Here is a 25,591-nt window from a genome sequence, read left to right as displayed (position 1 = left end):
TACACACTCGCCTGTCACCCAAAGATATCTGTGCATATCTTCACAGGATGTAAAGTGCAGTGGTAACTGGATGTGGGCTGCTAAGCTGCCAGGAGAGGGAGCATGTCTGTGGGACGCCTGCCAGGCCATGTGCGAGGTCATGGGTCAGCTGGGAGTGGCTGTGGATGGGGGGAAAGATTCACTTAGCATGGCTGCACGTGTCGGTGGAGAAACGGTTAAGGCTCCAGGTATCTGTCTCAGCTCCTCTCGTCTCGTGCATCAGAACAAGAGACATTTCAAGTCATTTTGTTGTCAAATCACATAAAAAAGAGAAAGTGATTAGTTTTAATGCAAATAAAAAAGATACAACACTTATGTATTTTATATAAAACATTCAAAAGTTGGGGGTTAATAAGATATTAGTTTTTTTAAAGAAGTTATGGACCATATTTAATCACAGCTTACGTCAGCGCAAACCTAGCCTGACAAGCCAGACCCACATCAAGATGTTTGGTCTGGAAACTCTCAAACGGCTCAATCCGAGGGGCGGATAAACGGTTGTCTTTCAAACTCCCTCTGCACGCGATAGGATAGCGCTACAACCAACCAGAGCAACGAAGGTGAAACAGAGCTCGTTGACAGATTAAACATTCGCCGTATCTGGTCGGCAAAACTCCGAACACATCTTCCCTTCTTAAGAATGACTTCAGTGCCGTTCTTTGTTCTTTTCTCAGAGAAAAGCTTAACTCCAAGTCTTCCAGAGTCGCAGTCAAAGCTGATTCGAAAGACCGCCGTTCGCCAGTTTCTGTGTTTACTAGAAGCACGCAAACGCAACTCGGCCGTCGTCATTATGGCCCCGCCCAACGACTCTATACACGATGTGATTGGCCCAGCAAGAGTTAGGCGAATACAGCTCAGAAGGGTATTGAGAGTTGCTAGACGACACTCGCGGGCAGATTAGATTTGCTGCCGCTAGGATGCGTCTAGATTTCTAGGCTAGCGAAAACCCAACATTGGCATTAAAAAACTACTGTCAGGATTTACTAAAGACATGCAGTGATAAGTGTTTTTAACTAATTGCATGTGCTTTTGTAGGAGTTTACCTTTCAGATGCAAAATTTATAGGAGAATAATATTTAAATAAATCATGCAAGGTGATTAAATAAGGTTTTTGCTCTTCAATTCACTGGTGTTTACATCATTGTTTACCACCTAAAAAAAGCATCTCTTAATCCAGATGCTAATGGGTAGATAGTAAATCTGGCCATTGTACTTTTATTCAGTAAGGACACTAAAGACGAGACATTTTATATTTCAAGTGCTAATCTTTTGAACATTGATCAAAGAATCCTAAAAAATACAAAAAAATTACATGATCATGTGACACTGAAGACTGGAGTAATGATGCTGAAAATACACCCTTGCCATCACACCAAATAAGCAAATGTACCAGTAAATACTACAAATATTCAATTCAAATATTTGACTTGGATGGATCTGAAAGCATGTGGCATCAATGTTACACACCCACAGCGCCACCCGATGCATTCAGTTGTAACTTTAGAGAGAAATATTTCATTGTTGCGTACCTTTGTATAGTTCACTAGTTGGTCTTTTTCCTGCGAATATCCCTATTTTTATGTTTTTAATGTTAGCAGGATATTGCCTGTATGTATTATATGTCACAAGACAAACTAATCTCCTTGTGTTTTAGGCTCTTTGGTTATCTCAGTCTATGCTGTGTGTCCTGATATCACAGCTACTGTGACCCCTGACCTGGAAAACCCTGATGACAAAGGTCAGGACTTTGTGAATCTTTACCACTTTTTTGCCTCTCATATCAAAAACAGATTAGGATTGTGGACATCTCTCACATGCTCTATCTTTCTTTCTCAGGTGTGCTTCTGTATGTGCCCGTGAGCTCAGGTCAGTACAGACTGGGCGGCTCTGCTTTAGCTCAGTGTTATGGGCAACTCGGAGACTGCAGTCCTGATCTGGATTGGCCACACAAGCTCTCTGCTTGCTTCAACACCACACAGACATTGATTCAGGGTCAGTATGTGCTTTAAATAAATATAAGATAAAGCAATATTATATTGATGCATTAATAGTGCCATTCCTCTTCTCTACAGAAGAGCAGCTGCGCTGTTAAAAACATCCATAAACTGGTCTAGGAACAGTGTTTACTGCTGCCTGTGTTTGTTGATTCCCTCAAATTGCAGCAGCATCATACCTCGATACAATCTGTTGATTTAAACCTTATATTGCAGATCGACTGCTGACCGCAGGACACGATGTCAGTGATGGAGGGCTTATTTCCTGTCTGCTGGAGATGGCCTTTGCAGGGAATCATGGGATGGAGGTGGACTTGCCTTTAGAAGGCGTTGACGGTTGGTAATAAAAATATGATTTATTTTTATTTCAGTCTGCATGGAAATACCAAATAAAAGCAAATGCGCATGAAAATGTAAACACTCATTTGAGGTGTTTTTTTATTTCTCTGGAAAAGTGTTATTTTAGTATTATTTATATACTGTTATAGTATTTATTAACATTTTGAATAAGCTTTTATTTTTAGAAATAAGAATATATTAATATAATATTTTGATGGTGAAATTTAATCCTTATAAGCTATTCGTTTGGGATGTAGACCCAGGATATTGATAATAAAATGTAATTTTGTAACATCATAATGGATTTTTTTTTTTATTTTAACACATATGAAGTCACTTACTTTATTAATGTTTTTTACGGTACATTTGTGCAGTGTTTGGGGATTTTAAGGTGTATTGTTCAATAAAATATAAAACAACTTTTTATGTGAAGTTCATGTTAAAAAAGATCTGCATTTCTGATGTTCATTCATGGAGATAATATGGACAATCTGCTATGGTTCAGTGGAGGATTGCTGCCATTAACAGGAGAGCAAACTCTTTAAAAAAAATGAATAGCATGACATTTTAACTACAGCCAGTAGATGGCTTCAAAGCATTACTCATCATTTCCTCATGGGTATGCATCTCTTTTTATTTAGGTTTATGTTTAGACATTCTAAAACAATTATAACAGTAAATGAAATTACTCTTTTTCAAAGTTTATCTTTTTTTGTACTGAAGAATTAGTTTTGCAATTATGACACGTTATTACAGTCAAACCTGAACATAGTGTTAATGTTAAATGTGTTGTATGTGTGTTACATGTGTGTTTGCATTTGTTCTCCATCATGGATGTGTTGTGGTGTCACTCCATCATTTCTGTGTGTGTTCTGGATTGTAGCTGACATCTATTTTATTTATCAAATTTATTTATTTGCAAATTATGTAACAGAAAGCAACTTATTGAAGCCCATGTTTTTTTTTTTGTTGTTTTTTGTGTGTGTGTGTGTGTGTGTGTGTGTGTGTGTGTGTGTGTGTGTGTGTGTGTGTGTGTGTGTGTGGGTGGGTGTGGGTGGAAGGGTGGGGGTGGGTGGGTGTGTGTCTGTGTGTCTGTGTGTGTGAGCCTGTTTATGTGGTTTATGAGGACACAAATTTGTATAACTACATGGGTATTACACTATAAATGTGGTTTATGAGGACATATCAAATGTCCTCATAATTCAAATAGCTTTAAAAACACACTAAATGATGTTTTTTTGAGAAAGTAAAAATGCTGAATGTTTCCTGTGATGGGTAGGTTTAGGGGCTGGGGCAGTGTAAGGGGATAGTAAATACGGTTTGTACAGTAAAAAAACCATTACGCCTATGGAGAGTCCCTGTAAACCACATAGACCAACGTGTGTGTGTGTGTGTGTGTGTGTGTGTGTGTGTGTGTGTGTGTGTGTGTGTTTGTGTGTGTGTGTGGGTGGGTGGGGCTAACATCCTGATTGTCAATTTTTTTTTTTTTTTTTTTTTTTCATACTTCCAGATATCTAACATACGACCAGATATCATTCCAGTTGATTTTTTTTTTTACTTGTAGAGCTAGCAAGTGTCAACCACCACATCAAGTCTCATGTCATTTTGTATTTATTTATTTTCTTCAGCAAACATCATTTGGTGTCAAAAAGACCCTTATAAGATGGCTTATAAGGGTTAAATATATCACTATACATTTGTGATTTTTGTCCTAGGTAAGAAGGCATTGCATTGCATTAAAAAAAAAAAAAAAACTATTATAGCAATATTTTTATTTCCATTTTAGTTGGTTTTAGTAATATATTATAATTTAGTAATTGTATGTACTTTTCATTAAAAAAAAAAATATTTAGCTTTAATTTATATTTTTCCGTTTGAATCATACTTCAATTAAATACCTTATTTTCTAGTTTTCATTTGTTTTTTAATATATTATATTTATATGTTATTCTATTTCAGCTATGTAATAGTTTCAATAGTCTCTTGAGCGCACAGGGCAGAAGTTCTGCTTTATTCCCAATTTATTTTTAGCAATTTATTCATAGTTTTCACAAGATAAAATTTGCCGCTGGGATGGAAAATCATGGCTATAAACATTTCCTCACGTCTCTTTCAGTGATGGACGCTCTGTTTTCAGAGGAGCTTGGTCTGGTTTTGGAGGTGTGTAAGAGCAATGCTTCGAGTGTCTGTCAGAGATACACAGATGCTGGTCTCGTGTGTCACAGAATTGGCACAACTTCTGGTTTTGGACCTGATGCCAAGGTGAGCTGAGATTTTGTCATCTAAAAGCATAATATGCATGCTTGAGTCCAATGGGGTATTATTACACGGCAAAGTGTTCAATAACTGTTGATTACTTCCCCATACGGTCTTGTAGGTCAGAGTGAGTCTTCGTGGACAGGAAGTGCTGGATGAGCGTCTGCCCACACTGAGGGCGATTTGGGAAAGCACTAGTTTTCAGCTGGAGCGACTGCAGGCTAATCCACTGTGTGTGCAAGAGGAAGAAGAAGGGCTTTCTTCTCGCACACAGCCATACCTCAAACTCACCTTTGACCCCTCCCAAACACCCATCATTAAAGAGCTTGGTGAGACCATGGACCCATTTCACAATCATGCATCTTTCCTTTATTCATACTTGACCTGTATATTAAGATATTTGTATTGTGCTTCAGCTTCAGGGAAACCTTGCGTAGCTGTTGTGAGAGAGGAAGGCAGTAATGGAGACCGAGAGATGTCCGCTTCTCTGTTCATGGCTGGATTCGAGGTAAAGACGCTCCTAGAAAATTGACTGATTTGTAGTTAAGTAACTTGAACATTGATAATAATAATAAAAAATGTTACTTGAGCTCCAAATCCTCATATCAGAATGATTTCTGAAGGATCATGTGAGACTGAAGACTGGAGGAATGATGCTGAAAATTCAGCTTTGATCACAGGAATAGATTACATTTTTAAAATATATTAAAATCAAAAAAGTTATTTTAAGTCATAGTAATATTTCACAACATTAGTTTTTACTGTAATTTTTTTGTGAAAAAAGGTATTTATAAAAATAAAATAAAAGGAATGTATCATGATTTTGAGTTGCTTTGCTGTGTAAGGATCATGTGTGTAAATACATTAACATAGTCCCATACACATTAATATAGCCTATATGCTTAAAATACGTTCAAATAACAACCAATTATTCCTTGGATATTACAATAAAAATAATCTTTTAGCATATTTGTTCACTAGTACCACAAATGCTGCTTGTTTTCTTGCACAATGTTTAATGTTAAAGGGGGGGTGAAATGCTGTTTCATGCAAACTGAGCTTTTTACACCTTTAAAGACTTGGATTCCCATCCTAAACATAGTCAAAGTTTCAAAAACTAATATTGGACGTTTGATGGAGTATTTCTGTGTTAAAAATACTCCCAGTTTCTCACAAGTTTCGGAGAGTTTTTTTCGAGTATGGGTCTACTTGACGTTAAATAGATCGGAAAGTCCTTGTATGGGCCGTACGGGCTCTTCTCCCGGTAGGGTGCGCCCGCGTAACTAGAGGGTGACAGAGGAAATGCACGCCGTAAACAGTCTCTCAGGTGCAGATCCAGTCGTCCGTGAACACTTCTGTCGCGCCGCGCTCCACTTTATTCCTATGGGTGACGTCGAGCGACTTCAACGCTTCAGCACAGCATTCTGGGAAGGCAGCGCTGCATTTGAACCGATTTGAACGCAGAAATGACGGGAAGCTTCAAGGCATCGCTTCAGTCGCGTCGCAAAGTGGATTTCCACGGTCACTGCTGTCACAGGACTTCACCAAATCATACCAAAGAAGTGTGTTTTTGACGGAGCGGTCCCAGCGATAAAGGTTCGGTCCTGCTTTGGAAGCAGCCGGTGAGTAAAACTGCTTCAAATGTCTGTGCTGTTGGCTATCGTCGCATGAGTAAACATCAGTAAACGACACGATCGCGTGCTTTGTCATTCAAATGCGCTAACGGACTCCATTGTTGTTCTGTATAACACTAGTCTGACTCTGATGTGCAAAACCGCTTTGCTTGCTACCTCTAAGGTCTAGTCACATACAATAGTCCATAAACCGAATCATGTCCTCATAAACTGCGCGTAAAGACACACAAAGGCCCCTAAATACAGTACATACCACAGAGACGGACGTCCTGATGTTGCCGTTTCTCCTGTTCAATTTATTTCAGCCTCAGATTTGATTGTGGAATGTGGATCATTATCTGTATTAGCTGAGATAGATGGGTTTCTCCACGCTTGAGGACATCACCGCTTTGTGCACATTCGTCATTCTTTAGCTCCGCCCACACGATACGCCTCCAGGCGCTCGTTTTTTTCCGGAAAGACTCGGTACAGCCCATATTTCTTTTATAAATATGATAAAACTAAAGACTTTTTGGAGATATGAAGGATGCAATACTACTCTATAGGTACTCAAGATTGACATGAGATTGACTGAAACTGAGTGTTTCACCCCCCCTTTGACAAGACTGAGTTTGATTTATTTAGGCTTTTTTCCTTTTATAGGTGTGGGATGTCACAATGCAGGACCTGTGCTCAGGCTCCACGACCCTTGACCCCTTCCGAGCCGTGGTGTTTGTGGGTGGCTTCAGCTATGCAGATGTGCTGGGGTCAGCTAAAGGTGAAAATCACACTATTGCATGTTGCAGCACTCTTACATATCACTGCTGAACTGTATGATAGTTCTGCTATATAATAACAAGTATTGAATGTTTCGATGAGCTTAGATTGGTGACCCGACTCATAGGTTATTTCGTACTGGCCTCTCCACTCTGCATGATGAAACTGAGCACTTCTTTGCACTTGTTCTCCAGCTGAAGATGTATTGACTTTCTGTTATTAATCAGGTTGGGCTGCAACAGTGACCTTTAACCCCAAGGCTCGTGAGGAGTTTGAGCGCTTCCGCAATCGTGAAGACACGCTGAGTCTAGGCGTGTGTAACGGATGTCAGCTTCTGGCTTTGCTGGGATGGGTGGGTGAAAGAGAGGATGGAGGTAAGAGTGACAACTTTTAGTCTCATCCATGTGTGTAAATGACTATCACAGCCTGAAGAGTTTCCTCACTTCCTTTTTTTATAATTACTTTCACTTTATTTCATTTTTAATAAATTAAACATTATTTATATATATATATATATATATATATATATATATATATATATATATATATATATATATATATATATATATACAGTCTTGTTCAAAATAATAGCAGTACAATGTGACTAACCAGAATAATCAAGGTTTTTCGTATATTTTTTTATTGCTACGTGGCAAACAAGTTACCAGTAGGTTCAGTAGATTCTCAGAAAACAAACAAGACCCAGCATTCATGATATGCACGCTCTTAAGGCTGTGCAATTGGGCAATTAGTTGAATTAGTTGAAAGGGGTGTGTTCAAAAAAATAGCAGTGTGGCATTCAATCACTGAGGTCATCAATTTTGTGAAGAAACAGGTGTGAATCAGGTGGCCCCTATTTAAGGATGAAGCCAACACTTGTTGAACATGCATTTGAAAGCTGAGGAAAATGGGTCGTTCAAGACATTGTTCAGAAGAACAGCGTACATTGATTAAAAAGTTGATTAGAGAGGGGAAAACCTATAAAGAGGTGCAAAAAATGATAGGCTGTTCAGCTAAAATGATCTCCAATGCCTTAAAATGGAGAGCAAAACCAGAGAGACGTGGAAGAAAACGGAAGACAACCATCAAAATGGATAGAAGAATAACCAGAATGGCAAAGGCTCAGCCAATGATCACCTCCAGGATGATCAAAGACAGTCTGGAGTTACCTGTAAGTACTGTGACAGTTAGAAGACGTCTGTGTGAAGCTAATCTATTTTCAAGAATCCCCCGCAAAGTCCCTCTGTTAAAAAAAAGGCATGTGCAGAAGAGGTTACAATTTGCCAAAGAACACATCAACTGGCCTAAAGAGAAATGGAGGAACATTTTGTGGACTGATGAGAGTAAAATTGTTCTTTTTGGGTCCAAGGGCCACAGGCAGTTTGTGAGACGACCCCCAAACTCTGAATTCAAGCCACAGTACACAGTGAAGACAGTGAAGCATGGAGGTGCAAGCATCATGATATGGGCATGTTTCTCCTACTATGGTGTTGGGCCTATTTATCGCATACCAGGGATCATGGATCAGTTTGCATATGTTAAAATACTTGAAGAGGTCATGTTGCCCTATGCTGAAGAGGACATGCCCTTGAAACGGTTGTTTCAACAAGACAATGACCCAAAACACACTAGTAAACGGGCAAAGTCTTGGTTCCAAACCAACAAAATTAATGTCATGGAGTGGCCAGCCCAATCTCCAGACCTTAATCCAATTGAGAACTTGTGGCGTGATATCAAAAATGCTGTTTCTGAAGCAAAACCAAGAAATGTGAATGAATTGTGGAATGTTGTTAAAGAATCATGGAGTGGAATAACAGCTGAGAGGTGCCACAAGTTGGTTGACTCCATGCCACACAGATGTCAAGCAGTTTTAAAAAACTGTGGTCATACAACTAAATATTAGTTTAGTGATTCACAGGATTGCTAAATCCCAGGAAAAAAAAAATGTTTGTACAAAATAGTTTTGAGTTTGTACAGTCAAAGGTAGACACTGCTATTTTTTTGAACACACCCCTTTCAACTAATTACCCAATTGCACAGCCTTAAGAGCGTGCATATCATGAATGCTGGGTCTCATTTGTTTTCTGACAATCTACTGAACCTACTGGTAACTTGTTTGCCACGTAGCAATAAAAAAATATACTAAAAACCTTGATTATTCTGGTTAGTCACATTGTACTGCTATTATTTTGAACAAGACTGTATATATATCTTCTTTTATTCATTTCAATTGTAGGTTCTGACGTTACTCTGACACATAACAAGTCTGGTCGTTTCGAGTCGAGGTTTGTGAGTGTGGGCGTCCTGTCCTCTCCGGCCATCATGCTTAGGGGAATGGAGGGCTCTGCTCTGGGTGTTTGGGTCGCTCATGGAGAAGGTTAGAAATCTGTCCATTACTGTCCACAACACTGTATTTAACAAGTGCAGAACATTTAGTTGTATGAATATCTGAACATATCAAATATTTTGCCTGTATCAACATTTTTTATCCCAAAAAAAAAAAGAACAGACCCTTGTTTTATTCTAGCTTCATGAATTATTTTTTATCAACACTTAAATGTTGAATGAGTTTTTATCAAAGACTACATCTGGATCAGATTCGGAGCGATGATTAAACTAGGGATGCACTGAAATCACATTTTTGGGGTTCGGCCGAATACCAAATCCACTGGTTAAGATTCTGCCGAATTCGAAACCAAATACCGAATCCTACTCCCATCCTCAGTCCATTAACACAGTAAACACATTAGTGAAGTAAACAACATCCACATTAGTGTATTTTTCATTTTCTTTTATTTTAACTGTTAAAAAAAATAATAATAATAGCCAACATTATGACAGGATGACAAATGGGAAAAAATATTTTGATTTGCCTATATGTTTACCCTATCTCAAGATCCAATCAATATCCAAAATATTATCCTTTTAGATTTATAATCCCATGTCCTTTCTTTGCCGTACCTGAAGTTTCTGCATTTTGGCTGCTGCCTGTAGATTTCTTCATGCACAAGTCGTATTCTTTTGGATGTTTCATACACAAATGTTTTAACAGCGGCGATGTTGTGTATTTTGTCGGGTCCTTCCCACCACGAGGCACATCTTCATTGCAAATTGAACATGTAGCTTGACTCGCCTTCTTTTGACTGAAAGTACTGCCAAACAACACTTTTTCTGCTCACGAGTTTCATTTTCACTTTCTCACAGCCTACTGCATTCGAACGGTCCGCCATGTAAACAACTTCCCATAATAAACGGCGGCGACATTACGTCGACCAGCATAGCGCGTGTAGTGCAAGCCTAGTGTTTGGTGCAGTGGAAAAACATTCTAAGGTTTGGCAGAAACTGAACCCGTCAAAAAGCCCAATATTTGTCCGAAGCCGAATCCAGGATTCGGTGCATCCATAGATCAAACATAGATGGAGTAAATCGAGTCCATCAGCACCCCTAATGCTTGCAGAGTCCTGTAGCTCGTCCTGGGTCGACATTTCATTCACTAACATTAGGCTGATTTTTTATTTATTTATTTAAATGCTGTTTAATCTGGATGATCATTTTACATATGCATATGATATCACATGTTTCTGTGTCTTCTTCGCATGTGCTTTGATCAGAAGATTCAGTATTAGATGTCATAGCACCCCCTAGCGTTTAACACTGAAAAAACAGAAAGTTCTGTCTATGGCGGGGAGTGTGTTAAAAACACCAGTCTTTTGTGCCACAGGTCTGATGCAGTTTCGTTCTCCTGAGGCTCAGCAGAAGCTGATCGGCGCCTCTTTAGCTCCTCTGCGTTATGTGGATGACTCGGGCAGCCCTACTGAAATCTATCCCATGAACCCCAATGGTTCTGCACAAGGTGTAGCAGGCATCTGCTCTGCTGATGGCCGGCACCTGGCCATGATGCCCCATCCGGAGCGGGCCGTGCTGGGCTGGCAGTGGGCCTGGGCTCCTCGTCACCTCAGCCGATCCCTGGATCCCTCACCGTGGCTTAGCATGTTCCGTAACGCAGCCGCCTGGTGTCAGGACTCATAGAGATATGCCACAGCACATTAGTGATAGATGATAAAGAAAGACTAGTCAACTAATTAAAGGGTTAGTTCACCCAAAAAGGACAATTCTGTCATTCATTTCTTACCCTAATGTCGTTCCACACCTGTAAGCCCTCCGTTCATCTTCAGAACACAAATTAAGATAATTGTGTTAAAAAATCTGATGGCTCAGAAAGGCCTTCATTGACACCAATGTCATTTCCTCTCTCAAGACCCATAAAGGCACTAAAGACGTCGTTACAAAGCCCATCTCACTACAGCGGCTCTACAATCATTTTATAAGGCGACATTTCAAAACAAAGTTTCAAAGCGTTACGAATCAGCGTATCGATTCACGATTCAGACATTGGTGAGCCGAATCATGAATCAATACGCTGATTCATATATGTTTGAAACTTTGTTTTGAAATCGGCCTATCACTATACAAGTCGTTATTTCGGGGGGTTTTGCGCACAAAAACGGGGGGTTTTGCGCACAAAAACTATTCTCGTCGCTTCATAAAATGATTGTAGAGCTGCTGTAGTGAGATGGGCTTTATAACGACATCTTTAGTGCCTTTATGGGTCATGAGAGAGGAAATGACATTGGTGTCAATGAAGGCCTTTCTGAGCCATCGGATTTCAACACTAATATCTTCATCTGTGTCTGAAGATGAACGGAGGTCTGACAGGTGTCGAACGAAATAAGGGTAAGTAATTATTGACAGAATTTTCCTTTTTGGGTGAACTAACCCTTTAATAGTTATTAGAGAGTTTTGAATGTTCTTGGACTGACCTTTGAAAATTTTACATTCATGCATATTTATAATTCAGATCTGGATAATTGTATACTCTGGAAGAATTCACATGAAGCCTCTACATATGCATGTCTAAATACATAATGGGCAGTTTGAATTGCATTGAGAGTGTCCCCATATTTTTATTAAAAAGTCCAAAATATACATTCCAGAAATAATTAACATTCCACTGAAAAAGCTGGATTGATCAAACGCTACAAACGCTTTCAAAGTATTAAAACATTCTTGATTAACCCATTTTTGTGTGTCATGTCTGGGCTTTCTTTGTGTGCAAGTTAAGCGATTAAACAAAACATATATAAATAAGTATTTATTAGAAACTTGAATATTTACAAAAGCACAGTATTATGTACAATCCACCTAATTAAACGCCTTAAAGGAAGTGTATGTAAGATTGTGGCCAAAACTGGTACTGCAGGTGTTTCCCCCTCCCCCTGACTCGAGGTTGCCAGATTGGCATGTTTGTAGATCTGCAACTATGGTAACTAGAGCAGATCTGGCAACCCGTATGCCGAAACACTACTGACTTTGTGATTGGTCGATAGGTGGAGGGCGGAGCTTCCGGCCAAAACACAACATGACAACATCAACACCAGTTGAGGGCTGCAACAACAACTTTTAAATGACAATATCCTGGCCGGACTACTGTTGTCAGTGATATCAGTATTTGAAATGAACATTATTTCTTAAAGTCTAGTGACATATCAGGGCCATTTTATGATTCATTTAAATGTATTTCTTACATACAGTTCCTTTAAATTGCCTGGTTTAAATAACATCAGACCTCTATGTTCACTAAGACCAAAGTGCAGCAGGTCATCACGTGGTTAACCTTTGCCAAAAAGGTTGATTAGTGTCATTTCAACATGCTAGCAAGCACATTATCAGTGTCCTCTACAATGTGTCGGTCAGCACACCCTGCGTGACCGAGTGTGTCCCTGTCCTCTGTGGCCCCATCTGTTGGTTAATGTTGATAATGCAGATGAGCAGAAGGAAGACCACTACAAAATCATCCAGCATGCCCAGCACGCTGCTCAACGGCCCAGGAAGAGTCTCCAGTGGGGAGGCCAAGGACAAGGCGGCACCGAATCCACAGACAGCCACCCTCAAGAGAAACAGCCACACCAGGCCGCCCATGTTCCCCAGCCCTCTCACCAGCAAGAGCAGGAAGAGAGGTGTATCACACAGGTAGTCCTTTACCTAGAAAGAAAACGATCACAATTATATTGCAGCATATGACCTTGCACGTGTGGGATATCAGTGTATGACGTGTATTTGAACAATAAAAACATGCGTGGGTGTCTTCCAACAGGCAACAATGCCTGCGGTTTCACAACCTTTGTGGCACCGGGAACTGAAATGGGTGTGGTAATGTGATATTGTCCTGAGCAAATAAAATGATTAACTCTGCTGAGAAGTAATAATGCTCACTGCATTTGGTTTACAGGAAGCGGCACAGGCTTGTCGACAAAAAAGGATAAGGCCGAGCTCTTACAATCACAATGTCTCAGTCCGACTTTGCAAGAAACAGAATAAATGCATTTATATGGGTGATTCAATATTTGCAGGTACATTTTGTGTCCAAAGTCAATATTTTTTTCCAGCTTTTTTAAAATGTAATGAAATTTTCAAGATGTTACAGGACATAATACAATATTTTCTGAAAAAAGTGTCTGATATAGCTGAAAATCATGATTTCTTGTCTGAATTAATTTCTTTTTTTTCTATCACGTATCATTGTGTAATTAAAATATTTTATTTTACTTTTATTGTGGTAATATTTCATTTATTTTATTTATAAAAACCCTAAGTAATTTTCTTCATTCCACAATAATAAATTGTTTGAAAATAACTTGAATCTTATAACAACGTGCGTCCATAAATCTTGCGTCAATTCTATTACCGTACCATACTTTGCCTTTGGTGAATTATTCCTCATAATTATGTTAGAAACAGGAAATGATGACTCTCTGTGGTCATTACAAATCCCAAATGTGCCCATTGGCCCCTGTCCATCATGGCCTCCTAATAATCCCCATATCCTGATTGGCTTCATCACTCGGTCGGTCTCCTCTCCACCAATCAGCTGGTGTGTGGTGAGCGTTCCGGCGCAATATGGCTGCCGTCGCATCATCCAGGTGGTGCTGCACATTGGTGGTGGTTGAGGAGATTCCCCCTTCTATGTAAAGAGCTTTGAGTGCCTAGAAAAGCGCTATATAAATGTAATGAATTATTATTATTATTACTTCTGTGTCACTGAAAGGTATGTGCTCTATGAGAAAATATTTGAATCTAAAAGATTCTTACACCCAAAAAACGCTAGCCTGGTTACAACCGACCGTTCTCAAAAGTAACTTAGTTACTTGCAGAGCAAATCTAAATTTGCCGGAAGTTGTCTGGCTTGTTTCCCCAGGCTAAAAAAACGGCAAAACTCAATATTTTGGGGTTGTGATTTCATGAGTGTCACGTGCTCTTAGCATTTATGCTGTCAGAAAGATTTGTTTAAATATTTTTAATCAGCAAAGACGTATTACATTTCTCAAAACTTTTGAGGTTTTGGCTAAAAAGTTTAAAATTGTCATTCCTGTTACCGATGTTATTTTTACACATTGCCTAATTTGTCTGTAACAGAGTTGACAATTCTATTAAGACATAACTTTTTTGCTTGAAATAAAAAAAGGAAGTAACTTGTGTTTGGCAAACACTGATTTATTTAAATTGAATATGTTTTTAATAAGATACTGAAAGGTTTTGAAATGCAAAATGTATCTCCAATTATAGAATCACTCGTATGACATTTGTAATAATGTTCCCGTCTGAGTGAAACAGGGCATGCTCTGAGTATTCACCTGTCTTGGAGCTCCAGAGTAGCGCTTGTTATAGTCTCTGACATGTCTCAGCACTTCTCTCTCTTTACAGTCCGCTCTGTCCTCACTGAAGAGACGGCACATCTGATTCACCTGAGTGAGTATAAAGAATAATGACAACAAATTTAATGAGAGGAAACCACAACTCTTTGATTATAGTTGTTGTCTATGTAATAAAAGACATTAGATACAATGAGAGGTTTATCCATCTAATCTTCTTGAGAAATCTCTTACCGTCTGTCTGCACAAAGGGCAGCTGATGGCATCTAACCAGGAGCAATGTTTCCAGTAAGATATCAGACATGGTGCTAGAGAGGGAAAGAGACAGAAGACAGATAAGCATTGGCCTCTACTTTACAAGGTCAGGTCCTTCGTAGGTATGATGTGACATATTTAAATGTTGTTCACTTTACTTAAACATATCTAATTAGGGAATAATATGTGTTTATATTTAATCAGTCAAACATAAAATAATGAAATAGTGTCATCTATAAAAGTTTGACCAACTCAGTTTAGTTGGATTTAGGAAAGAGGAGCGCCTTCAGCACATGCGTTCATTGGTTTTTTGCCTCTTGTTTAGTTTAATTGATTAAAATTAAAGTAACACAATTTTGTTTTACATTTTGTCACAACTTAATTTAATTGTGTTCAGTCAAACTAATATATTTGAAACTGAAGTTTACTTAATATCCATGAATCCATGGGAAATAGATGTGTAGTTCCCAGCATGCTTTGCAAGGGACTGCATTAGGAGAGTAAATTTAGTAATTAGTAATAAAAGGTCATTTTTAATTTTGTGGTTACCATTATGCAGGAGATTGGTGCTTTTGTTTTAGCTTTAGGCACACCAGTCTTGTTTTATTTGTTCATTATATACTATAATGATGAATAAAACTGATATTCCAATGAAATGTTTTAACTCTATGAAATTGGACCAACTCTATTAAATTAAATTGGACTAAGGGTGCTTTCACACCTGCCTCATTTAGTTCGGTTGAATCGTACTAGAGTTCGTTTCCCTCTTTGGTGCGGTTCGTTTGGTCAGGTCTGAAAGCAGCAATCGCACTCAGGTGCGCACCAAAAGCGGACCAAACAAGCGTACCGAGACCAAGAGCTGGTCTCGGTACGATTTCAAACGAACTCTGGGGTGGTTTGTTTCTGGTGAGAACGTGATCCGACCTCGAACAGAACCAACTGCAAAAGTACTGATTTTTGGACTGAACCAGCTGCCGTAGTTAGCTGCGCTGACATTGTGTGCATGACATTATTACCTGATAGATCGTTGGCAATATTTTCGGAAGATGGAAGCATGTCAAGAGTTAATAATTAATGCACGCCTCCTCTTGAAGTGACGAGCGATGCGCTCTCAGCGTCTGCAGTGCATTAGAGCGTTGTTTTCATGTCGCATCCGCGCTTCATCATAGAAATGTATTGTTTGCATACTGTGGTAAATACACACAGTGTAGTAGATTATGGCCAGGGACAAAAGTGGCCCGCGCAGTCGTCTCTCCATACTGTTATTATTGTTTGCTGGCTTTGCCTCTTCTGCTGGAATTTTCCCACACGTAAATTCTGTCCAATCGAATAGCAGTTTAGGAAATACGCCATGGCCAATGAGTGATGTGGATGTTGTCACGTGCCTGCGTTTTGGTTCGTTTCAATTGGTTCGGACCAAAGCAATCAGTGAGGTGTGAAAAGGAACCAAAAAATCTGAAAAATGCAACAATGTATAATTGTTTGCCCTTGGTTCGGAGCAAATGAACCGAACTAGAGATGTGAAAGCACCCTAACTCTATAAAATTAGACCAATTAAATTCAATTTGACTAACTCTATGAAATTGGACCAAACCAACTGAGTTGGACCAACTTAATTTAATAGAGTTGGACCCACTGAATTAACTTGATTTGGACCAACTCAATAAAATTGTCTTCTTGGCAAACAGAAATGTATGTATTTGCAATAGTTTATTCTAAACCATTTTTATCGGATGTTTCCCTTAAATGACCTTTTCCATTGAAATACACTGACTTTGGTGACTCAGAAATGTAATTTGAATTCCATTATCCACATTATGTTAAAATCATACAAAAATATGGTTTGTTGCTAAGCTATGTTTATTTGATCATGTTTTTGATTCAGGTAAATCTAGCATATCCAAGTCGACTTTTTTTTATCAAAGGAAATATTTTATGAACATTAATGAATTGCTCAGGTGCACTACTTTTTATATATTTAGTAAAATTCCTATGACTAGAAGTAAGAATAATAATAACAACAGATATTGGAATGGAACAATTGATTGAATCAAAAATATAGATGTGTGTATCACCACATATCTATTTTTACTACTCATTTTTATTGCTGTACTTTATTTCAGTCTCTTTATTGAGCTTATTTAAAGTGATGCAAGGATTACAATGTTATGGTACAACGTTTTGAATTTTATATTAACCCTGTAGTTTGCTATTAAAGTAAATCTACAAATGTTCCCTCTCTGAGTGTGTATTCACGTGATCTGGGTCAGGTGAGAGGCTCGACTTTCGTAACTATGGTAACAGTATAATATTAAACTCCATGCACAACACTGGAGAGTCACATGACTGGGTAAGTGTTCAGCATTTGGAGGTTAAACGCCCACCACCATCTGCTCTCTCGCAGTACACCAGGGTTGCATGAACCAGTCAGACTAGTCTTACAGATTAGGCATCCATTTTTTTTCTTTAAGGCTGTCCATGTCTTTTTTTGAGTCAGTTACTAAAAAACATATATTGCTCTAATTTGTCTGTCCCTCGACTAGGTCATCCGAGATCTTAACATCATTTCTATGTTTATGCAACTGGCCCCAGTAACTCTAGTCTTGAGCACATGAAGTGAACCAGCCTGTGATGATTAACATTATGAAACACTAAGATCTGAGTTTTTTTTCTTTTTTAATGATGATTGTGCAGTTGGTGACACACACCACAGAAAAGATGCCCACAGTTTGTCTCGACAGGATAGCTGGCGATCTGTAAACACACGGGGCAGTGGACATCCCTGTTGCTTGCTGGTGACCACATTTTAGGCAAATCCTGCAAGTATAAAATTAAGAGATTATACACTCAAAATAATGTACCTTTTGCATATACAATAATACACTTACACATGTCATTTAGTTCTAGGATTATGTTTAATTTTGTAGATTTGAATTGAAATACACTGTAATTGGAAATTATTCTCAGATTTTGACGTCCAGTGCATGTGTGTATTCACCTCTCTGTTGTTCACGTGATGATTATGTGGCTGCCCTTGACTCCTTATCTTTGAGAGTAGAGAGGACCTTCAGAAGTAAGACATGCCGTTATTGAATGTGCATTACAGTTTATTACAGCTGATTTTCTTTTCAAATTCAGGGTGGACTGTCTTCATCAGAATAAAACCATCTTGTTACAAAATGTATTGCGTGTTTTATCAGTGAGTACTCTTGTTAGACTAAATCTGGAGGAGCACGTATGAAATCTAAACTTAGCTGTCTGATACACCTGTGATTAACTCATACTAGATAACGCAATATCAGGCAGACTTACACCAGGCCAGCATTTGCATTCGATATGAAAATAACTTTATTTGCCGTTATTATATCCGGATATTCTGCATTTATGATATCTAGATATTGCAAAATTGTCTGCAAAACAACCAATGTGAACATTACCCCATATGAATGTATTTGAGAAATGTGGGACTGTGAAAAAGTTTGACATGTTGAAATCAGGTGTCATAGTTTAATGTGTGGAGACTTTTATTGCCATAACACAATAAATCTGCAGTCTCAGGACACACACTTCATCATAATACATGCATAGCTTCAAGTGTATTATTTGCATATACATTTCTACACTCTAAAAAAAAATGCTGTGACATTTTAACCCAATTTTGAACACAAATATATTGGGTCCATATTTGGGTTGAAACCAAATTTGGCCCAGATCCGGTACTTGTGACTTCAGCGCGTACCAAATGTGGGCCGGATCTGTGCTGACACATGCTGCTGTCTGGGATGTAATATTATAATTTGGGTAACACTTTACTTTACAGTCCATGTTATATGTACTTCATATTATAGTAATAACAGTAAATTGTGCATAATTGCATGCCACTAACCATAACCCTTTTACTGTATAATTACACTGTAACAAGGACATCTTAAAATAAAGCGTAACCATAATTTGCTTTGTTCATATGCATGATGAATGTCATCATTTAAACATTCAATTTAGCATCACCATGCACAGAAATGTGCATGAAATACAGTCAAACCGAAATGCATTCAGACACCTTCAGCTTTCTCTCATATTATCACTGCTATAGTTTAGAAAGTGGAGATAAAATATGACAAGAACAAAACTAAGAGTTAAACTGTCAGAACAAATTCATCTTGATAATGTCAGATAACTTTGATAGAAAGAAGTGTAATGAATCACAATCAACCGTTAAATTTAAGGACAGACGTGTAATATAAATTTAGGTCCACCAATGACCAAACAATGCTTCATTTAGTTCAGTCTGTGGTGTAAAAGGTCGCATTAGCAATCAAAGAAAAAACATGCTCAGGTCAAAATGTCTGAATCATTTTGGTCCTAAATTTCTTTTAATCCAATCCATTTTTGTTACTGTATGAAGAATTTTTGATTATAATATGTCACAGTTTACTTTATTTTGCTATCCTCACTTACATACGTGAACTACCTACTAGTACAAAATGATATCTGCTGTCTGAATAACTTTTGGTCTGACTGTATATTAAAAACACACATAGTTAGACCGTCTCACCTGTGGAAGCTGCGGCTGCTGGGCATGTTTCTGTTCGTAGTTCAGTGGCTTTCTCTCGTGGAAGGCAGAGACAGGAATGCTTTCAGCTGCTTCGCCATACACAGTTAATTTGACAGACGGGTTAATCATTAGCCAGGGCTTTCGGTCCCACTTCAGTCCCTTTTTTTGGAGATTAGGCAACACTTTCTGTTGGATTTTCGAAATTCAGTAAAGTTGCTTGGAGTCTGCAATATGTTCACCAATGTGAAATGTATGGATATTACAATATAGATATACAATAGGTAGGTATAAACAGTACAATATTTGTGCTGTTCGACAAAGCCATGGCCAATCGTCGTTCTCGTGTGGTTTATTTTTATCATGTGACCACAATCACAGGTTCAAAGACACAGGTTGTAAGTTGCCTCCTCCTACTTTAATTAGGTTAGGCGTCTGGTTAACCTGTCAATGGTTTACCATAAGTTTACACAACATAATGCACTGACCCATATGGATGACCAAAGAAAGGCATTTCACTGGGATGGGATGCCAGTAACTTTCATGCAACTTTTCCAACAAGTTAAATAAAGCTAAACCTAATTTAATAAAATACCCCACCCCATTATCATTACATACGTTGAACCTACGATCTGAGTGTATGTGACTGTGTAGCCGGAACATGTGAGTGTTTCTATTAAATAAATATCTCAATATTCTTTATTGACTTAGTTACGCCACTTCCACATACCATATCAGTGCATTGCCCTGGACCTTTTTGCTAAAAATTTCTCAAGCTAATATTTATCTTTCTCATTTTAGCCTAACTGCAAGGTCACATTGGCTGAAAATAGCAGGGGTAGGTTAAAGGCCCCTGGCCCACATAGGAATCTGAATGCTGTCATGGTTTAAAGTCCAGTGTCATGTCAGTCAAGGAGCGTTAAGAAAAAACCTAATAATGCAATTTATCTACAAAGGATTTGGAGTAAAGTCTTATCCAATAAGGTTGGATACAAGGTAAATGCATGTGACTTCACAACACAACCTATCAAAAAGATAATAAAACCTTTGAGAGACATTAATGTTTAAACATTAAACAAGTCTGTGTAAATCACTGAACATCTGCGTTCTTCCTTATTTCAACTCAATTTTACTTTTTTATATATATCATTTTTATTTTATTTTACTCAGAGCCAGTGAGGTTCATTTGAAGACTTACACTAGTTATCTTTATAATGTACCATTAGTTTAGAAGCTTATCTGCTATGTCATAATTCCCTTTTGGATCATGAAGTGAATCTGTGTGAAATGGAATAAATGCATAAGAAGGTCCCTACTCATTGAAAAAATGTTTGATATTTTACATTCAAGGTATCTCGTTAAAGCTGATGTATTTGTTTGGGAATGTGATACAGATTTCTAGCTGGTCCAAGACGACATTATAGTGAAATCTGGTCATTACCTGGATGACAAACTATTATATTTCATCATAACTTATTCTTTTTTTATATACTGTTGTCTGAGGTCAACTAATGACATTTGTGTGCTTTTTACATTCAGAAGCATCATAATTAATAAATAATAATCTATTTTCTACACTGGTTTTGAGGCTCTATCCTGAACGCTGGGTTTTGATGGGCGGCACGCACTGGAGACTTGGAAGTAAAGGCCCACGGCTAGGATTGGATAAAATGTGCATATTTAATGAGCTTCAACTCCCCTGTCATATCTATGACCTTGTAAATTCACATGAGATTATTTTGAGAGATTATTTCAAAATAAGCGGGAACCGCCCGCAACCAAGTCAAGAAAGAATTTCTACCCACGGGCTTACGTTTTGGTAGGTCTGGAAAACACACAGCCCCCGGACTACTATTACTACATTAAAGGGGGGGTGAAATGCTGTTTCATGCATACTGAGCTTTTTACACTGTTAAACACTTGGATTCCCATCCTAAACATAGTCAAAGTTTCAAAAACTAATGTTGGACGTTTGATAGAGTATTTCTGTGTCAAAAATACTCCTTCCGGTTTCTCACAAGTTTCGGGGAGTTTTTTTCGAGTATGGGTCTACTTGACGTTAAAAGAACGGAAGGTCCTTGTACGGGCCGTACGGGCTCTTCTCCCAGTAGGGTGCGCGCGCGCGCGTCACTAGCGCGAGAGAGGAAATGCACGCTGTAAACAGTCTCTCAGCTGCAGATCCAGTCGTCCGTGAACACTAATGTCGGTTATAGTCCGCGCCGCGCTCCACTTCATTCCTCCACTTTGACATTAAGGCGACTTCAACGCTTCAGCACAGCATTCCGGGAAGGCAGCGCTGCATTTGAACCGATTTGAACGCAGAAATGCTTCAAACGCATCGCAAAGTGGATCTCCACACTCCAAGAAGTGTGTTTTTGACGGAGCCGTCCCAGCGATAAAGGTTCGGTCCTGGAAGCAGCCGGTAAGTAAAACTGCTTCAAATGTCTGTGCTGTGCTTATCGTCAAGTATGTAAACATCAGTAAACGACACGATCGCGTGCTTCGTCATTCAAATGCACTAACGGACTTCATTGCTGTTCTATGTAACTTATAACGTTACACTACTCTGACGTGCAAAACCGTTTTGCTTGCTACTAAGGTTTGGTCGCATACAATAGTCCATAAACCGAATCATGTCATGTTGACAGGCCTCTAAATACAGTACTTATCACAGAGACGGACGTCCTGCTGTTGCTGTTTCTATTTCAGCCTCCGAATTAGATTCTGGATCATATCTATTAGCTGAGATGGGTTTCTCCACGCTTGAGGACGTCACCGCTTTGCGCATATGTCATTCTTTAGCTCTGCCCACATGATACGCCTCCGGGCGCTCGGTTTTTTCCGGAAAGACTCGGTACAGCCCATATTTCTTTTACAAATATAATAAAACGAAAGACTTTTCGGAGATATGAAGGATGCAATACTACTCTATAGGTACTCAAGATTGACATGAGATGGACTGAAACTGAGTGTTTCACCCCCCCTTTAAAAAGACGTTTTACTCACATAAGTTTGTTGCACGTCGGATCCAATATCGAAGGCACAACATTGTGTCTGCAAATCCAGCACTTGAGGCTTGTTTACAAATGATTCCGCAGTGAAATGAAGCGGGCACACAAACAGACTTCCACACGTCGTGAGCTGGAACTTCATAAAAAATAAATGTAACTTAGTATCACACATTCCTAATATTGTGATCCAAAGGAAGCTTATGCAGCGTCTTTGTTCTTTGTTTTGCTATCTTCTTCAGCATGTTTATTGCTGCTGGCTAGTTATCCGATCAGCTCCATGAGTCAGTGGGCGGGGCTACTGAATTACACGTTCTGTAGACAGGGTTCACAACAAAACCCGCCCAATTGCAACGCAAAACTAGCCCAAAACAAGCCCAAAAAAATGATCCCTGCTAATATGAGCATTTCCGGCGCTAAATATAAAAAGAAGCTCAAGGGAAAGTTGATTTCTCAATTCATCACCCCTCTAACATGAAATTTTTCATGAATATTATCCTATATTTCTATCATGTGAGGAAATGTAAATCTTAAAAATATCCTATAATCGGCTAAATATTAAAATTTATAATTTATAATTTAAAATACAATATATATATATATATATATATATATATATATATATATATATATATATATATATATATATATATATATATATATATATATGAGCCGTTTCTATCTACACACACTGCTGGTCTCCTTACAGTGAAGTCGCCATTTTGCATCGTCATGTTTCTACAGTGGCCATAAACGGAAAAACTCCTCAACAGACTGTTAACTCCTCTCTGCCGTCTCAGACGACATCTTTGTCTTGTGTCAGCCACCGTAGCTTCTCTATGTGCTTAGAAAGGAAGGGGTGAGCAGTGGACATTTGCAATTCACAACCTCACTACTAGATGCCGCTAGAATGTACACACTGCACCTTTAAACTAGCTGCGAAATGCAACAGATTTAAATATTCATACAATTATTATTATTATTATTATTGTTATTATCATTATTATTATTATTATTATTATTATTATTATTATTATTATTATTATTATTATTAATAGTAGCCTATCAGTAATCTGGTGGATTTTGTAGGCAGGTTAAGACTGGATTTATATTTTTAAATGTACTTTAAAGGAATACCAATGCTTAATGTTTAATAGAATTATATAATAGCAGCATTTCTCCTGTAGTTTAAGTAGGTTACGTATTATTTTTAAAAATGTACTGTAAGGGAATAATAATATTTTTTATGTTTTAAAAGTTAGTAAAATTATGACTATGTCTGTTGTTGGTGTTTATAATGTAATACATTTCTCATAATGAGCTCAATATTGTATTACATTTTGTTAATTATTACAATATGAAAATTTTATTTAAATAACAATGTACTACTTATTAGGCTAGGCTACATAATGCGCAGTTATTACATTAGTTGCAAATATTATTTTCCTACACTGCTCTGCTAGTCTTCTCAGATCTCTATTTTGATTGGCTGCACGGTGTCCTGAACTCAAAACATCATTGGTGTTTGATTCCTCGCTGTTGCGCTCTTGATCCCATCAATCCCCCAATCCTTATCAACGCATCACGCGCTGATCGGCGACCCGCATTCACGAAGCCTTTACGCATGAATTTGTGCGTAGACGCAATAGACGTTAGCGGAGCTCTGGTGAGCGCTAGGCAAGCACTCGCAGGTGGGAAACTCGCATTGTTGACAGGTGGACGGAAAAATTTGCCCGCTGGCACAGAGGAGAGATGGACTTAAATAAAACGCTGTGCGAGAGCCTGATTATTTGGGTAAGATCCTGTCTTTTAGTTAAGCTCTAAAAATCACCAGAAGCAGAAATCGCTTATGTAGTATCTGGGATCAGATCCATGACGATAGCGTTACCTGTCGCAGGTAGTCGTTTCCTTCAGGCACCATGGTCCCGGAAATAGGACATGTAGATGTGCAGCCATGTAAACCAAACGGGGTTCGCGGTGTATCATCACAACATTAACAAATGCGCTCATTTCTCCACGCGGCACCCGTCCAGCACGCGACACCAATATATAAATCAGACTCAGAATGCGGTTAGACATGTAAACAACACAAACAGTCACAGTTACAACTCCTTCCTCATCCGATTTAAGTGTGTAATCTGGTTAGCTAGAGTATTTGTGGAATGTCTCTTATGCAATCAGATATTCCAGTCTCGGTTTAATATGATGTCGCTTTGATTTTTGACTGCGGCGCGTGATCGCGGCTCTGTTTTTGGCTCTGCTCCATGGCTGTGTTTACATTGCGTTTGCTGCACCAGTACGGTCCTTCTGAATAGTTCTCATAAAGACATGTAAAGTTCAAAAGACCACTATAATCTCTAAACCCTTTGGTGTCTTTCTGGTACTGTATTGTCACTCATTCTGTTGGAATGAATGGCTTGCTCGTGTTTATAATGCTTAATGGAGTGTATGGCACACTTAAAATGCAATATTTGTTTGCTTGTATCACAGAATGGCATATATAATGCTTTAGACAGAATTACACACCTTCAATTGCACAGTTGTGACCCTGGACCACAAAACCAGGATGAGAGAAATTTTGATACATCTGAATAAATTAAGCTTTCCGTTGATATATGGTTTGTTGATAGGATTATATTTCGGCGAGATGCAGCTATTTGAAAATCTGGAATCTGAGAGTGCCAAAATATTGAGAAAAAAGGTATAGTTTACCCCAAAATTTAACTTTATTAGACCCCATTGACATGCATTATACGAGCAACGGTTGGAGTTAAAAATCTTCATTTGTGTTCTACTGAAGAAACAAACACACCTACATCTTGGATGCCCTGGGGGGTAAGCAGATACACATCAAATTTTCATTTTTGGGTGAACTATCCCTTAAATTTTTCCAAATTAATGTAAGGTTCAAAAGACTACTATAATCTCTAAACCTGTGGTGTGTCGCTGATACTGTATTTCATATATTTTCATGACTCTTATAATGCTTATAATGGTAACCTGAGTGTATAGCACATTTTAAATGCAATATTTGTTTGCTTGTATATCA

The 25,591-nt window shown here is 38.4% G+C and overlaps 3 protein-coding genes across 8 annotated transcripts in view; 2 read left to right on the top strand and 1 right to left on the bottom strand.

Annotated features, from left to right (window-relative positions):
* Positions 1-11,193, top strand: part of pfas (phosphoribosylformylglycinamidine synthase) — a 35,296-nt gene extending 24,103 nt beyond the window's left edge. For both annotated transcript variants that reach the window (XM_067416880.1, XM_067416881.1), the window contains exons 20-30: positions 47-227; positions 1,694-1,777; positions 1,876-2,031; positions 2,250-2,369; positions 4,489-4,634; positions 4,750-4,957; positions 5,045-5,136; positions 6,905-7,019; positions 7,246-7,392; positions 9,255-9,395; positions 10,740-11,193. In XM_067416880.1, the coding sequence (XP_067272981.1) occupies positions 47-227; positions 1,694-1,777; positions 1,876-2,031; positions 2,250-2,369; positions 4,489-4,634; positions 4,750-4,957; positions 5,045-5,136; positions 6,905-7,019; positions 7,246-7,392; positions 9,255-9,395; positions 10,740-11,047 (1,698 nt within the window). In that variant the 3' untranslated portion in view covers positions 11,048-11,193. The remainder of the gene's footprint in view (positions 1-46; positions 228-1,693; positions 1,778-1,875; positions 2,032-2,249; positions 2,370-4,488; positions 4,635-4,749; positions 4,958-5,044; positions 5,137-6,904; positions 7,020-7,245; positions 7,393-9,254; positions 9,396-10,739) is intronic.
* A 471-nt stretch (positions 11,194-11,664) lies between these two features.
* Positions 11,665-25,328, bottom strand: si:dkey-183n20.15 (RING-HC_RNF170 domain-containing protein). 3 transcript variants are annotated; one of them, XM_067416877.1, is made up of 7 exons: positions 24,431-25,328; positions 19,538-19,723; positions 17,981-18,047; positions 17,691-17,799; positions 14,962-15,035; positions 14,710-14,820; positions 11,665-13,060 (listed from the first exon to the last, which is right to left on the bottom strand). In XM_067416877.1, exons 2-7 carry the CDS (start codon positions 19,561-19,563, stop codon positions 12,755-12,757), a joined length of 693 nt encoding a protein of 230 aa, XP_067272978.1. In that variant the 5' UTR covers positions 19,564-19,723; positions 24,431-25,328; the 3' UTR covers positions 11,665-12,754. The 3 variants fall into 3 exon arrangements, with proteins under 3 accessions (XP_067272978.1, XP_067272980.1, XP_067272979.1); XM_067416879.1 differs by having other exon boundaries at positions 19,538-19,626; XM_067416878.1 differs by lacking the exon at positions 24,431-25,328 and adding an exon at positions 22,200-22,762 and having other exon boundaries at positions 19,538-19,719.
* hook1 (hook microtubule-tethering protein 1) overlaps positions 21,664-25,591 on the top strand; it is a 28,558-nt gene continuing 24,630 nt past the window's right edge. Inside the window, exon 1 of one of the 3 annotated variants that reach the window (XM_067416876.1) lies at positions 21,664-21,956. Coding sequence is in view for 2 of the 3 variants with exons in the window: in XM_067416874.1 (XP_067272975.1) it covers positions 24,295-24,336 (42 nt within the window). In the remaining variant the exon portion in view is untranslated. Of the gene's footprint in view, positions 21,957-24,179; positions 24,337-25,591 lie in introns of those variants that run through there. The other 2 variants (XM_067416874.1, XM_067416873.1) reach the window with 2 other exon arrangements.

This window comes from Pseudorasbora parva, chromosome 15 (assembly GCF_024679245.1).
Source record: "Pseudorasbora parva isolate DD20220531a chromosome 15, ASM2467924v1, whole genome shotgun sequence".
Lineage (NCBI taxonomy): Eukaryota > Metazoa > Chordata > Actinopteri > Cypriniformes > Gobionidae > Pseudorasbora > Pseudorasbora parva.
The sequence above is the reverse complement of the archived record's forward strand: the minus strand, read 5'-3'. Positions and strand labels throughout refer to the sequence as shown.

Excerpts from the sequence above, each read along its gene's own strand:
- si:dkey-183n20.15 (XM_067416877.1), bottom strand. The coding sequence starts at position 19,563 with ATGCCCAGCAGCCGCAGCTTCCACAG. Across the intron at positions 15,036-17,690 it reads CTGTGGGCATCTTTTCTGTG|CACCATGTCTGATATCTTAC; the intron begins GTGTGTGTCACC and ends TTCCCTCTCTAG. Across the intron at positions 13,061-14,709 it reads ACTCTGGAGCTCCAAGACAG|GTAAAGGACTACCTGTGTGA; the intron begins GTGAATACTCAG and ends TTTTCTTTCTAG.